Source organism: Nansenia antarctica (genome assembly GCF_963989245.1).
Source record: "Nansenia antarctica genome assembly, chromosome: 7".
NCBI classification, from domain to species: Eukaryota; Metazoa; Chordata; class Actinopteri; order Argentiniformes; family Microstomatidae; genus Nansenia; species Nansenia antarctica.
In genome coordinates this window covers 4,904,502-4,919,885 of record NC_137677.1, presented here as the reverse complement: position 1 = coordinate 4,919,885, position 15,384 = coordinate 4,904,502, and the positions used below count along the sequence as shown (strand labels likewise).

The following is a 15,384-nucleotide window of genomic DNA, read 5'->3' as shown; positions in this document are numbered from 1 at the left end:
GTTGAGATTTTGCAGAGCTTTTCTGCGCATCGCCAAACTGAGATTAATTCAGTGATGATGGTGCCGAATTTCAATTTGGACTGTTTAATAGAAATGTTACAGTATATTACATCTTGTAACCTATGAGGATGGACAATGTTTTCCTCTAAGGGGCGCCAAGAAACACGAGCAGCCGGATCAAACCATGTGGAGAGAGGACGCAGCACAAAGGACCAATAATACCATTCGAAGTTTGGTAGCCCCAATCCCCCTTCGTTTTTTAGCCTCTGGAGGGTTGAGAATTTGAGTCTGGGCTTCTTCCCCCTCCATATAAAATGAGAAGAGATAGAGTGTAGTTTCTTCCAATAACCACTTGGTGGGGCTAGAGAGAGCATGGAACTAAAAAAGTTTATTCGTGGAAGAATATTCATTTTAATAACTGAGATACGGGAATGAAATGTGAGGGGTGAAGTTTTCCACCTTTGTAGATCAGAATCTACCTCCTTCAGCACATTCTTATAATTAATTGATACTGTGTTTGAAATTGAGGGGTAGATAGTGATACCTAGATATTTAATATTCTGGACCACTGGGATGTTCAGTGAGATATCTAACTGTCTAGCTGAGGCATTCAGTGGCAATAGAGCTGATTTTCCCCAGTTAATTTTGTAACCTGAAATTCGGCTAAAATTATTAAAGATGTTTAGAAGGTGAGGGAGTGATTGAGGGATATTCTGAATAAAAAGAAGGATATCATCAGCATACAGAGATATGTGATGTTTGGTGTTCTGGACCGTAATAGGATCATGGGTGACTGACTGGCGAACGGCCTGGGCCACAGGTTCCAGAGATAGGGCAAACAGCAAAGGAGAGAGAGGGCAACCCTGGCGCGAGCTGCGGGATACTGGGAACTGTTTAGAGCATGTGTTCCCTGTCAAAACCATTGCTGTCGGGTTAGAATATAGTAGTTTTATCATATCCACATAATGATCTCCAAAGCCCATATAGCGTAAAACCGCCCATAAAAAGTGCCACTCGAGACGATCAAAGGCTTTCTCAGCATCAAGTGAGAGAATAGCATTTGCTGAATCAGTAATATTCGAAGAGTCAATAATATGGAGAAGGCGGCGAACATTGTCTGAGGCAAGGCGATTTTTAATGAAGCCTGTTTGGTCCTCATGCACTAAGGTAGTCATAAATGGTTCCAGTCGAGAGGCTAGAACTTTGGCGTACAGTTTAGTATCTGTATTTAAAATTGACAAGGGGCGATAGCTTCCGCAGTCAGTAGGGTCCTTCCCCTTTTTCAAGAGCAAAGAGATTATAGCTATATTGTTGTTTTTGGAGAAGGAGCCATTTTTGATTGCAGAATGAATCATTCCCAATAGCAAGGGGCCAACTTGGGGCCAAAAGGCCAGATACAATTCAGGTGGTAGACCGTCTAACCCTGGTGACTTGCCTTTATTCATGCATGAAAGAGCTTTGTATAGTTCAGATAGCGTAATAGGAGAATCTAAATCAAGGGAGTCATTTTGGGAAAGCTGGGGGAGCTGTAAGGGGTTCAAGAAAGAACTAACAGCTTGATCATTATAATCAATCTCAGAAGTATATAGAGCCGAGTAGAATGCCCAGAAGTTATTGTTAACCTCTGTTGGATCAGTGCACAAAGTACCTGTAGAACTTTTAATTGAAGAGATGTTTGCTAGTTGTTCATTGGTTTTAAGTTTTGAGGCTAGTAAATGGCTTGGCTGTGCGCTGTGCAAGTAATGGTTTTGTCTAGTTCTATGGATGAGGAAATCCGCTCTATGTCTGAGAAGATGGTTAAGATCTTTAAATAACACTTCTCTCTCAAGAACTAGCTCAGGGGTAACATGCGGAGTCATTGTGATCTCCAGTTCAGCAATTTTCTTTTCTAAGTCTTGAATATGTTTTAATCTGGATTTGTGTAGATTAGAGGCAAAACCAATAGTTTTATCCCTAATGAACCCCTTCACCGCATCCCAGAGAATACCAGGATCATCCACAGATGGCTTATTAATTACAATAAACTCATCAAGTTGTTCCTTCATTTCCTTTAGGAATGATTCATTCTGCAAAAGGGTAGAGTTAAAGCGCCAGCGAGGAGCCCTTTTAGGCTTCAAGGAGATCGCTACTCTGCCAAAGACCGCCCTGTGGTCAGAGAGAGACATAGGAAGTAAATTAAAATCTGATGTCTTATCATACAGATGTTTGGATATAAAAATATAATCTATGCGAGAGAATGATCTGTGTCGAGAGGAGAAACAAGTGAATTCTTTCACGGAGGGGTTAGAAGAACGCCAGACATCTACCACAGCACAGTCACTAGCCCATTTCCTTAGTGCAGAGGACGCCAGGTGTTGCTCTCTCCCCTCGTTAACCCCAGTTCTGTCCATCGTGTGTAGCCATACAGCATTAAAGTCACCCCCTATTATTAAACCAAAATCAGATAGATCAAACATCAATTTAGTTAAGTAGTCATAAAAGCCAATATCAAAGGAATTTGGTGCATATACTGAAACAAAGGCCAGTTTCTTATCATTTACCATCATTTTTATATAGCTTACTCTGCCCTCAGAGTCTTTCCCAGATCCTAGATCTTTAAACTGAAAACTGCGCTTGGCAACGATCACTACTCCCCTTTTTTTTTTGGTATTTGAGGAGGAGGCAATTACATGGTAATATTTATTCTGTAATCTACTAACATCTTTTTCCAATAGGTGAGATTCCTGAAAGAAGGCCACATCTATCTTTTTTCTCTGTAGGAAGTCTAAAGTACTTGTGCGTTTATGAGGGATATTTAGGCCCCGCCCATTCCAAGACAGAAGTGTAATGTTAGTCATAGCTATCTTGGTAAAAGAAAAAAGTGAAAGATACTAACCGAAGAGCTCCAACCATAGGATCCTGTCCCTCCCCCCCAACCCCCCCATAAGCCCCATGATCATAGCCCACCCACCCCTTGCCCCCTAATCCCAATCGGCACCCCTCTTCCCCAACCCCCCCAAAAAATAAATGGACAAAAAGGTCCATCCAGAGCCCACCCAACCTCCCCCCCAAAAAAGTGACAGTGAAGAAAAGATAGTCAGATACCCCTCCCTCTCCCTTGTAGCTATTCCTTGTTTGAGTAATTACCATATATAATAAAAAATAATGATAATACAGAATTAGAAACCAAAGAAAAAAAGAAATAATTTTCAAGTATCAATTGGGGTTATAAAGCCATCAGCAATGAAATTATATATTTATTCAGTTCTATTATAAAAAACAATAATTGTGTTCAAGCTACCTATAATGTCATACGTAAATTGGGACACCCCATATGTTCAAAATACTCAAATAAGCAAGGTTGTGTGGAACAGGCAAACTTAAAACATTAGGCTATTATACCGCTATTCAATCTGATTAGTCAGCAACCTATCATAGAGTTCAGATTGCGAAATGTGTCGCACACAGTCAGCCACCATACAGCTGGATCAGCATTTACAGTAAATAGAAAGCAAAAATAATAACTATAGTGGTTTTACAGCGATGTTAGCCGGATTTACACTCACTGAGTTGCTACACGATAGAAATAAACAAAGAGAGTCATTGGAGTGACGTCCTCCGTGAGTAACGCCCCACCAGGAAGTAAACAAGTCCAGCATGTTATCGTCAACAGTTATCGTTTGAAAAACAAAGTCTAGAGCGAGCTCTTGTTAAGAGCCTTACCCCGATCAGGAATTGTCCTCAAGTGAAGAAAGGAACTTCTCTGCCTCTGATAGTTCGTGGAATAGATGGTGTTCAGAGTTGTGGATGAGCTTGATGACCGCGGGGTACAGCAAGAATGCCTCACAGCGCAGTCCCCGAGCCCGGTGCATGATCGGATAGCAGGGACGTCTGAGTTTAGAAGTATACTCGCTGTAATCCGCTGCAAAACGGATGGTGCGCCCGGCGATCTCCACGGGAGTTTTCCTTGATTCTTGGAGGATGCGGTCTCTGTCTGTGAAGCGAAGGAATTTAATGATCAAGGACCTGGGATGTGGTGAAGACGCTCGAGGAGACCCGGTGCGGTGAGCTCGCATGATCTCCAGCGGCTTGTCAGCCAGGGAGGGGAACCATATTGGGAAGTTGGCAGTGAGGTAGGACATTGCATTCCCCGATTCTTCTCCCTCCTTTAGATTGATCATTCTTAGATTGTCCCTTCTGCTCCTATCCTCGAAGGATGCCAGTTTGGACTCGAGCTGAGCTAGTGATCTGCTGTGTTGAGAGGTAGTGACCTCGGATTCCTTTACCCGCTCATGTAGCTTGGAGGTGATAGTGCGTTGTACACTAATCTCCTTCTCATGTTTGGTCAGGGTTGCCTCCATGGATCCCAGCTGGGTCTCCAGCCGGTCGAATCGGTCATTGGAGTTTTTCTCTGCTATATTAAAATAGCGTTTAAGTGTAGCCTCGAGAGAGGCCACTGTGAGAGCGCTCTCTGAGGTTTCGTCGTCGTCCATCGGCATAGCGAATGTATCTTTGTTTTTGCGCGTACGAGTAGCCATTGTGGACAGGACTAAACAGACTAATAAACGTTCAACTGATGTAGCTTAGTATCAGATTTCGTGGCATAAATATAAATGTTTGCTTAGATAAATTGAAGGGAGAGTAACCGCGAGGCTTCTACTCCGCCATCTTGGTCACGTCACGTCACGTCACGCCCGTTTTTGTCAAAATTGAGAATGTTTTACATAATCTGATCCATTAGGTGTTTATTAATGCCTGTGTGGTGTTATTTTTTTAAATGTTAACATTTTTGAGTTAGTAATTCATAAAATACAAAGGTTCCATCTCACAAAACATAATGGAATGTAAAAACTTTGATGCTCAATATCTCTGAACTGCCCTAAACGGAGATAGAACCTTATCATTCTAAGGTCAAGACATGTCAACCCTAATCCTCACCCAAAATGAAGTGAAAGTTAATAGAGCACTGTCATGATGGTACCAGTGGAGGTTGGTGGAGGTAGAAAAATGGAGGTAGATGGCAATATGGTTGGAATAGGGAATGGCGTTCCATGCATTACATCCTCAAGGAGGCAACTATGAACAATACAGTTTCATACAGTTTAATATATAACAATACAGAGTACTAGTAATTACCTTCTAACATTGTGTGAACAGATTCTAATGATTAGATTATTTGGTGAATGATTTCTTCCATAATTCTCCCCCTTCCCCTCTCATTAATAGAGCCTGGGTCTAGACATGTCTACATTAGCCCAGTGTGAAAGTATGTGAGCGAGCTGTAATACTATAACATTTATATATGTCCTAGTGTATCTATACTGAGGCCTACAGCCAGGAGCGTCCTCTGAATGCTATCCATGCTAGCTTGTAGGAAGTCATTGTGTTGGAACGTTGATCGTTGATCGTTGATCCCCTAAACACACTGCCATGGGATTACCCTGTAAGGTACTAGAGCTGAATATTTCCTGGTCATATTTGTAATTCCCTTTTAGCTCCTTTTTACAAGGGCTACTTGGTTTTATAAATCCCAGGCAGAGCCATGCATCATGGGAGCTTACTGCACTTCCTAATCACCTCTGCTACTACACAATGGTAGTTAATCTCGTTCTAATCTCCAATCTAATCTCGGAGGGGAGAGGAAGCGATTCATTTGGATGTAATAACCAGAGTTATGGGTAACCAGAGCTACTGATAATGACATCATAATGGAGAAGCAATGTTCTTATGTTTCAGTGCTGTCTGTGATGTCACTGATATGGAACTAAGGGTATTAGTGCAGATAATACAGTGGCTATTCGGTTGTTAAGTCGTGACGTGTTTCCGGGTCCAATGTTGGCTGAGGCGCTCTCTTCGAAATGCCTCAGTAATGATAATAATTCATTATATTTGTATAGCGCTTTTCCGAGGCTCAAAGATGCTGACAATATGGGAAAAACGGGAAAGTGCTGTGTCCCTTGTCGTATGAATAGATCAGAGTCTAAAAAACTATTGAACTGTCATTCTACCGCTTTAGTACACTGGTACAACATTTCTGGTTTGGACCCGGAAATTGCTAAACGTCACGCGTGACGTCAGACTTAACAACCGAATAGAAAGTCAACACATCCCTTCACTTTTTCCACATTCCACACAAGTTTTTAGAAATGCCTGCAAATTGTATTAACATTGAAACACAGAAATACCTCACGTGCATAAGTCTTCACACCCTTTGCCACTGATGACACTCTTAAAATTAGCTCAAAAGCTTAAACATCATCAACAAATCACTCCAAAAAGTTGAATTGAGTCCATCTTAATGCAAGGATAATAGTTCATGTCATCTTTTGTGTTGACTTTCTATAGCCACTGTGATCCACTCTGATCTGAGACAGAGGGCTGCCTGCATGGCATTAAACTGTAGCATGCTTCAGGGAATTTTACGGAATCCGTTATAAACATCATTAGAATTGCTAATGATGCATTCGCAGCGTATAGCCCAGTACATTCCACCCCACAAGCATGTCTAGTGTGTTTTTGAAGTAGTGTTTTGTTGAATTGCCATATGACGCCACTTCCCTCCTTGGCACACGAGCGTCGTGAAATCAGAGGTTGTTAAAAAGTTAAAACCCAGAGCACAAAACCGAACCATCTGGCATTGTCATGTTGTCTGAGAGGGGATAGAGTTGTAGACAAACAATTTGCAGGTCTACTTGAAGTAAGCAGCAGCACTGGCAGCAAAAAGGATATCTTCACAGTTAATGGAAGATGATGGAAAATAGATTTCAAACTCTGGGCACGACTACAGCTGTCTAGCTAATTTAGCAGACATGAATAGTTAACATATCTTTTAAATCATTTGATTAATGACATGACAAAACTCGTTTTTTTTTCTTCCAGAAACAATTATTTTGGGATCAATTTGAATGGCATTTGGATACTGTTTGACAGGCCTGTCTTTGAAGACTTTGGTTGAGTAAAAAATACTGTCCAATCAATGTCACATAAATTGATTCATAATTAATCAATTAAATAATTCATATTTATTTCTTTTATTTTTTTATAATACATTTTGAAAAGTGTTCTCAATACTATCTACAGTGGTATCGCCTGTTCAACTGTTCAACTGTTCAATCACAAGCCCCAAAACTATACTCTATAGAAGCTGAAAAAACACCCTTTTATTTGAGGTAGTATCCCTCCCCCCCCCCCCCCCCACCTCTGCCTTTTTGGGAGTGATATGGGGGACACAGATGTGAGAGAGGCCTGGCCAATGGTGAGCTAAGAGGGGCAGGATTGGACTCTATCCGGGTGTCCCTTCTTTTAAAACTCCTGAGCGCTCCAACAATCCTCACATGACTGTGTTTGGTACAGGACCAGGCTTCCCAGCACCGTCCCCTAACCCACACCTGTGACCGTCACCAGTAAGTCTTCATAGACTGAGATTTGAAGAAGAAGTATCTGAATATTCATCGCTTCTGAGAAATATAGAATCTATCTTCGTCATCGTCTTCATCAGTTTGAGGTCGTGAGGGAAGGTGGCACCATGCGGGACTTATCAAAGGTGACACTCTTCCTGTCTTTGCTGGTTGCGGTGGCTGTAGCACAAGGTACGTGAAATAGTGTCAAATAATGTATAAGGTTTGCTCATATTATTATTATTACTACTGTACTACTACTCTGCCTGATCACCCATATATGTATCTTCCTTTTTCTTGTAGACTCTAGAGGTTTCCAAGACAAAAACAATATTGGAGCCGATTTATTTATCATTTGAAAACATTTTGCGCAACTGTACATTTTGTATCATTGCCTTTGGTTTGCACCTCAGTGTCACCCAGTAAACACATACAGCTCTGTACCCTCAACCACCTTTAGTCTCTCTCTCTATAATCAATCTTATACACTCTATCTATAGTAATATTCTATCAATACTCTGTCAACACTATCAATACACTATCAACTATGCCTAAAATACCTTTCACAGTCAAACATCTATAACATGACCATAAACTTGTAAACCATAAACTCGGTTATTAGTGTGTATCTCCCAGAGGATGTCATATGTATTGTAGTGGATCAGTAGTACTGGCCCATGAGGAGTTCATGGTGAGATGATATCATAGGTAATCTGTCTAGTAGTGAGGGGGTCCTATCTTAAGGAAGCTGTCTGTGTGTTGGATTAGTCCACCGCTTAAGGGGTGAATCCACCACCGGGGGGGTAAATACAGGGCGTTAAGTCATCATTGCGCACCGCTGTCCCGATAATGAACAACAGATGGACCTCTAGTATGGGCTTAATATGGATGTCAAAGGTTAAAGGTTAAAGGTTAAAGGATTTCAGGTTGATTCGTTTTCTCGATCTCTCGGGTTTTGTTGACTGAGCGACACATTTTTGCCGAAGGGAAGTTGCTATGACCCTGTTTCACCTCAAACATTAGAATCCTGAAGAGATTCTTGGAGAAATCTGTCTCCAAGGCAACTAGCCGAGCAACAATACCATATCAACGCTCCCACTTCCTCACCTGTTAAGACTGTCAGCCGGCTGTTCAGTCGTTTGAGAGAGAAGAAAACGACAGGTGAAATGACTCTACCTTCCCTCACCGCCTCCTCCATGTCACTTTTTGTCACTCTTTCCTTTTTCCCTTTTCATTTCACCTCCTGTGCCCTCCTCCTTTCTCTCTCTCTCTCTCTCCCCCCCTCTCCCTCTCACCCCCCCCCCCCCCTCTCTTTCCCTCTCTCCCTCCCCCCTCTCTCTCTCTTTCCCCTCTCTCTTCATCCCTCTCTGCTTTCAGCAATTTATGACCTGTTTCCCCGTTTGAGGAGACAGCTGCTGCCTCCCTCCCGGATACTCCGCGGTTGCTGCTCTGAGACGGAGCGTTGTGAGGTTGTGAGGTGACGGGGTACCAGTCCCTGAGTCATTAGACAACACTGTCCAGCAGTCCTGCTCTAACGAGCTGCCAGCCCCCATGTCTGTGCCAACGCCAGTCTCAGAGTCTAGGTGTAGGTGTGCCAACAGAGGAGACGACGAAGCTGTCCGTCTTACTGCTCCAAGGTCAATGTTATCCTGTAGAGCAGACATCCCCTAAGACCTTTTAACATTCTAAATTAACATTCTTTGATGGGTAGACTGGCGGACATCTTTATAATACCTATCAATTTGCCTGGTCTTGTCTTGGGGGCTAGCTACTGTATGTCCATTCTATAAATATTCTATATCTAAGGTTCTTGTGTAATCGGTCTTAATCAGTGGGACTTGTTCTCCAGATGCTGCTAAAGACTGGAGAGCACGGGTCCAGCAACACTCCACACAAGGACATATAAGTGCGTGTAGAATCTATATAGCCTTTTGACTTTAATGAGAAAGGGAGGGATAAATTGCCTCTTAAGATGAAGCAGCTCTGTGTAGTGGTGTCTGGCGTTGCTGCTGTTTTATAATGATTATGCTTGTGTTTGTGTTTGAGGTGCAAAGTGCACCATCATCACTTTCTCATATAGTTTGTGCAGCTTTGAGCAGCAGCTATTTCTAGAGCTCCTGGCTCATGTGTAAAAGTGAAGACAAGAGTCTTCAGAGTTTTTACAGTTTAACACACATATCGGAACCTCAAATACAATGACCAAAACCTAAAATTGGGGTATTTTAATCTCAATTTGTGTTAAGAGTTAAGAGAAAGCATGAGCTATGTTTTGATAAAACGTGTAAAAGCCATAGAGAAAAAACTGTGAAGAGATAGAGAAAAAAACTGTAATAGGGAAATACCATTGAGACCAATTGTTTTTTTATAGCTTGAATGAGGAAGTATGTTGTGGTAGAAAGATTCTGTTGAAGAACACAAAAGCCTCAGTTATCCTTTTATAAATTCCACCAACATCGTGGTGGCTTATTTGCATCATTAGTTAATGTCGGAGGCAACATTGTGTTCTGGATAATAGAGCACAGATGCTCTGAATCAGGCAGTGGCTCCCCTATGAGAGCTGATGCCAACAGACAGAGGAAGAGAAAGAGAGTGTGTGTGTGTGTGTGTGAGAGAGAGAGAGAGAGAAAGAGAGAGAGAGAGGTCTAATGACTTCTTCACCAAAGCACACCTCCACCAGGGAATGGGCCAAACACAGAAAACAGTTTCCACATGCATACTCTACATAGACAATTACATACCCATGCAGGCTGAAAAGTGCTGACACACACACACACACACACACGCACGCACGCACGCACGCACGCACGCACGCACGCACGCACGCACACACACACACACACACACACACACACACACACACACACACACACACACACACACACACACACACACACACACACACAAACACACACGACCATCTACATACATTTATCCATAATGGAAAACGCCCATTGGTACACCACAAACTTAAATAAAGTCTAAATAAAATGTGACCGATTTTGAACAAATATCTCCTTATTACTTATTACCTCCATCTCAATAAAGCCTGGGCGGTATGACAGATGTTTCCAGGCCTCTAACACTCTGTAACACTCTGTAACACTCGTACAGGGGCCACTGTGGTGGCAGGGTAAAAAAAAAAGATTCATTAACATTCATTCAGTGACTCAGCTTCAGTGGAGCGCCGGTCCATCCAAGGAGTTACATAAAACAGAAAAGTGTTTTTACATTTGCTTCTTGTAAGAGTCTGGGATATTTCAATATACAACATCCAGACATGTTGAAAGGCCTGCCTCTCTGCCAACCCAAATCTGGCACGGCGACCTGTCTAATCTGACTGAAGCCCTTCTCTTGGTAAACTTCATAAAGTTGGCAATTTTTAACTTTTCTTTTTCTTTTTTTGTGTGTTGTAACTTCTTATTAGCCTCTATTCGCTGGCAAGGGTCAGTGTGTCGCACGCCGTCTCGGAAAACACCCGCCTGCTCTGCCCAAAAAGAAAAAGAGGAGAGAGGAGAGAATGCCCTTTAGAACGGCCTTGATTATTAATAGACGGATTGTCTTTGTGTGTAGCCGGTAACTAAAACACACCGGTGTTAAAAACAGCTCTTATGATGTGAATGGCAAACGCCACACCTCAAATAGCACACCCGAAATAAGGCCCTCGTTACCTCGGGACACAACAACGTCAGGCTTCGACACGGCAAACATGGCGGGGGTCAAGGAAACAGAGACAGAACGACTGACAGATAAATACCAACGCTAAACTGAGATAAATCCCATCCCTCGACCTCATCTCTATTTCTATCTCTATTTAAGTAGGTTCTATTTATAGGCATAGAGCCATGCTTGGGTTAGTTGCTAATGTATTGTTTCCATTACATGGGCTATTATTTTTACCTCTTTCAGTATCTTGTTACCATGCTGTGTGTGTGGGTTTTATGAGGGTTGTGGTGAGGTTGGAGGGAAGTCCACTTTAGGAAAGGTTAATCACCACTAAAAGCCACCAGTTATAGTTAATCGTCAACTTAAATGTTTATCCCCTCTCACCAAAAATAAGTAGCGTACCTTTAACACATGGTAATCTAGATGAGGTAACACAGCTTACGTACCACTTGCCTGAACACTAGTAAAGCATATCAAATCACTAGGTTTTATATAACGTGTTAACAAGGCACTCAAACTGACGTTTAACGCTGAAGTCAGCTACTAGACACCTGCCGTAGTTGAAGTCAGAGGACTTAATGCTATAATGCACCTCATAAACGATCCTCGTAATCTTTTTACATTGCATTACATTACATTTTTGGCATCTAGCAGATGCCCTTTATCCAACGTTTTAGTTTCATTATCACACATCTTGAAGTCATATATAATAACTGCCTACCCCCTACACGCGCACACACACACACACACGCACACACACACACACACACAAACACACACACACACACACGCCTGCACGCACGCACGCACGCACGCACACATGCAGGCACGCAGGCACACACACACACACACACACGCAGGCACGCAGGCATGCAGGCACACACACACACACACACACACACACACACACACACACAGGCACGCAGGCACGCAGGCACACACACAGACATCTTTCTGGAGATTACTGTATGTTTCTGCATCCCAAGATGTCTCCCTGGTCTTCCATCTCTGGTATTATGTTAACCCTTGTGTGATGTTCACTTTTTGGCCCCTTTGGTACTGTTCGGGTCAAATTGACCCGGGGCATCATTGGTGTTTTAAAAGCACTTGTCCTGACACGGTGCTCCTAGTCCCAAGGGTGACCCGTACAAGGGAGTATGCTCAGGGCGCAAGAAAGCCCCAAAATAGCCCATAATATTAATGTCTTTGAATGTCTTGAGAAGCTCTGTCCAAATACAACATGTACTACCATTATGGTAGCTAAAAGCAGGATGGAGAATGAATAGGCACTAGAACCGAATTAGCTGACGATCGCTTTTACGAGCCCATCAAGTCGCCGCCGGAGTGATTAGTACAATATGTTTGTGATTAAACCCTAATCCCTGGGAAGGGAGTGTGTCTGTCTACACGAAGCATCAATTACCTCAGCCTGTCTGAGATTAGTTTTTAAGTAATTGATTTTAAACAATAGAGAATTGACACCCTCAACGGGCCAACTCAACTAAATCACCCTGGTTACGTCCTAACAGAGCTCATCTCGCTGTTATTAGCGAGCAAGGCTAGCAAGGCTACAGACCAGAAAGACATTATTGGACAGGCACATCTGTACCGCAGAGATTGTGCGGAGAAACATTTGTTTCTGTTTATCTGGCCGTTCCCTCATGTCAAACAAAGGGAAAGCTGATATGAAATATGAAATTGCCGTCTCGGTCCGATTGATCTCGCTAGGCATGAACAGTCGGCTTTGGCTTTCTTTGAGTGACAGCCTATTACTTTTGTCTTACAAATACCCAAGTATGAGTCAAGGCTGACCTGAAACTTTCAGAACACCATTTGTGAGAATAAATCACTTCCCACACCTTGGCATCTCTCAGATGCCATTGTTTTGAAGTAACTGTGCTGACGTGACAAGAAAGACAACCATTAGCAATAAAATGAGAGGGACTGGCCTTGTCCTTGCCCTGCGTGCCTCTTTGTGGCTCTGTCCATAAACTCAGCAGTGTCCCTCCTAAAGTGGTAAGCACTCTCCCAGACAGACAGACACAGGATTGTGAATGGCTTTCTAAGGTCCTGTTGAGAGACAGACAGACAGACAGATAGATAGATGGACAGAGAGACAGACAGACAGACAGATAAACGGATGAACAGAGAAACAGAGAGACAGTCAGACAGACAAACAGACAGACAGATGAAAGTAGGCCGAGTGTAAATAGCTTTCTCAGGCAGGCCCTGATGACAGGCAGAAAGTCAGACAGACAGACAGACACAGGCAGGCAGACAGACAGGCAGGCAGGCAGGCAGACAGACAGACAGAGACAGACAGGCAGGCAGACAGACAGACTGACAGACAGACAGACAAACAGACAAACAGACAGAGACAGACAGGCAGACAATTCAGTCAGCAGCGTGTGTGAATGGCTTTCTCCAGCCACAGTGCTGAGTCTCTGCTGTCACCCCTGTCAGACCTTTAATCCCTGGTGCTGTCTCATGTGCAGTGTGTGTAATCAAAGAGACCTTACTGCTGAGCACCCCACACATCTGTCCAGCTGCCTAATGACAAGATCACAATCGTGACGTTAGAATTATACGGTTCTATCTCCATTTTTGTCAAAATTGACAAAATTGTCAATATGGATCAACATAATCTGATCCATCAGGTGTTTATTAATGCCTGTGTGGTGTTATTTTTTTAAAATATTGACCTTTTTTAGTTAGCAATTAATCAAATACAAAGGTTCCATCTCACCAAACATAACGGAATGTAAAAACTTTGACGCTCAATATCTCTGAACTACCCTAAACGGAGATAGAACCTTATAATTCTAAACTCACGACCTGCAGTTAGAGAGAGGGGGAGGGAGAGAGGGGGAGGGAGAGAGGGGGAGGGAGAGAGGAGGAGGGAGAGAGGAGGAGGGAGAGAGGGGGAGGGAGAGGGGGGGAGGGAGAGAGGAGGAGGGAGAGCTCCTTCGGCGTATGGGTAGTTGTTTTTCCTCTCCACTCCACCAGGCTCCACAGGAGAGCTCCTGTAACAGTGGGACTGATGGATCTGCTGTGACTAGCCTGTGAACTGGAGATACCAATACCAATGTCTCATTGTCAAGACCACAAAGGTGTGTATGTGTGTGTGTGTGTGTGTGTGTGTGTGTGTGTATGTGTGTGTGTGTGTGTGTGTGTGTGTGTGTGTGTGTGTGTGTGTCAGGGCATGGCTACACGACGTCGATACGCGATTTCAGAGCCTATCTGATCTCTGGCCACACGAGCGTTTTCACACCGTCGCGCAAATATTCTCCAGCCCCACGGAGTGGCGTCTCACAGGATCATTCAGGTACACTGGGCATGCTCAGTGCTCAGTGCTGGTAGACCCAGGAAATGATTCAGCGTGTGCCAGACAGTGTGACCTGGGAAGTGCGTCACCACATCACACAGGGCATGCGTGTGTCGATACGAAACCAGGAAGCACAACAAAACATTCTCTGCTCCAATGCTTCCATTTGTCCTGCCTAGCCTATAATAAAATAATAAAATAAAAAAAAATCTATTATTCAGAGCAGTTCCAAAAAAAAGTTTCATTTGCAGTAGCCACCAACAAAGTTACTAGGCTGCTACTAGTACACATGTACCGTCTTCCCACATGTACCGTCACAGAGAAGCGGAGAGCATTCACATGCAGGGAGGGCTGTCGGCACAACGGTCCGTCGGCATATTGATGCGGCACCGCATGCCTTGAGGCATCTGCAGTGCACGAGAAGGCCACATGCTGCTGACGCGTCACTTAGAGTGGTCCATAGTGGTTGCCATGTACCAGTGCCATCTTTGTGCCAGCCCCACTCACTGAAGTCAGGAATTTCCTGCTGGACCGAGGTGGCCTGACTCCAGTAGGGAGTATCAGGGGCAAAGCAAAGCCCACATGCGAAAATTATAGCGATAACAGTATATCAATATACACCTTATTAGTTATGTGCAGCAGACTTGACTAACTGTCAAGTAGGCTAGTTGGATTAGGTTACATAAACGTTGCAGATTACTTTTAACATAAATATGTTACATAACAATGACATTAATATATAATTTGCTTTAACATTTCTTATTGCTTATTATCCAGGTAAGTAGGTCATCCAGAAAATGTACATAGAAACAAGGTATGGATACATAGGATATAGCTAGGGGAATAACGTAAGTTTGAATTAGCTTCTAAGTTAAGATAGGCTAACAACATCAAAACAACAAATAGAAACTAGCACATTTTTATTTATACTTTAGCTACATTAATCACATTATAACAGGTAAATACTGATACTCAGATATATCTACAGCAAGGTTCAAACGAAGAAAAACAATGAAATAA

The 15,384-nt window shown here is 43.1% G+C and overlaps 1 protein-coding gene across 1 annotated transcript in view; it reads left to right on the top strand.

Annotated features, from left to right (window-relative positions):
* Positions 1 to 7,504: 7,504 nt before the first annotated feature.
* Positions 7,505 to 15,384, top strand: part of cilp2 (cartilage intermediate layer protein 2) — a gene marked incomplete at both ends in the record, with an annotated part of 21,449 nt that continues 13,569 nt past the window's right edge. Inside the window, one exon of the mRNA XM_080535441.1 lies at positions 7,505 to 7,568. Within this exon, the coding sequence (XP_080391567.1) occupies positions 7,505 to 7,568 (64 nt within the window). The remainder of the gene's footprint in view (positions 7,569 to 15,384) is intronic.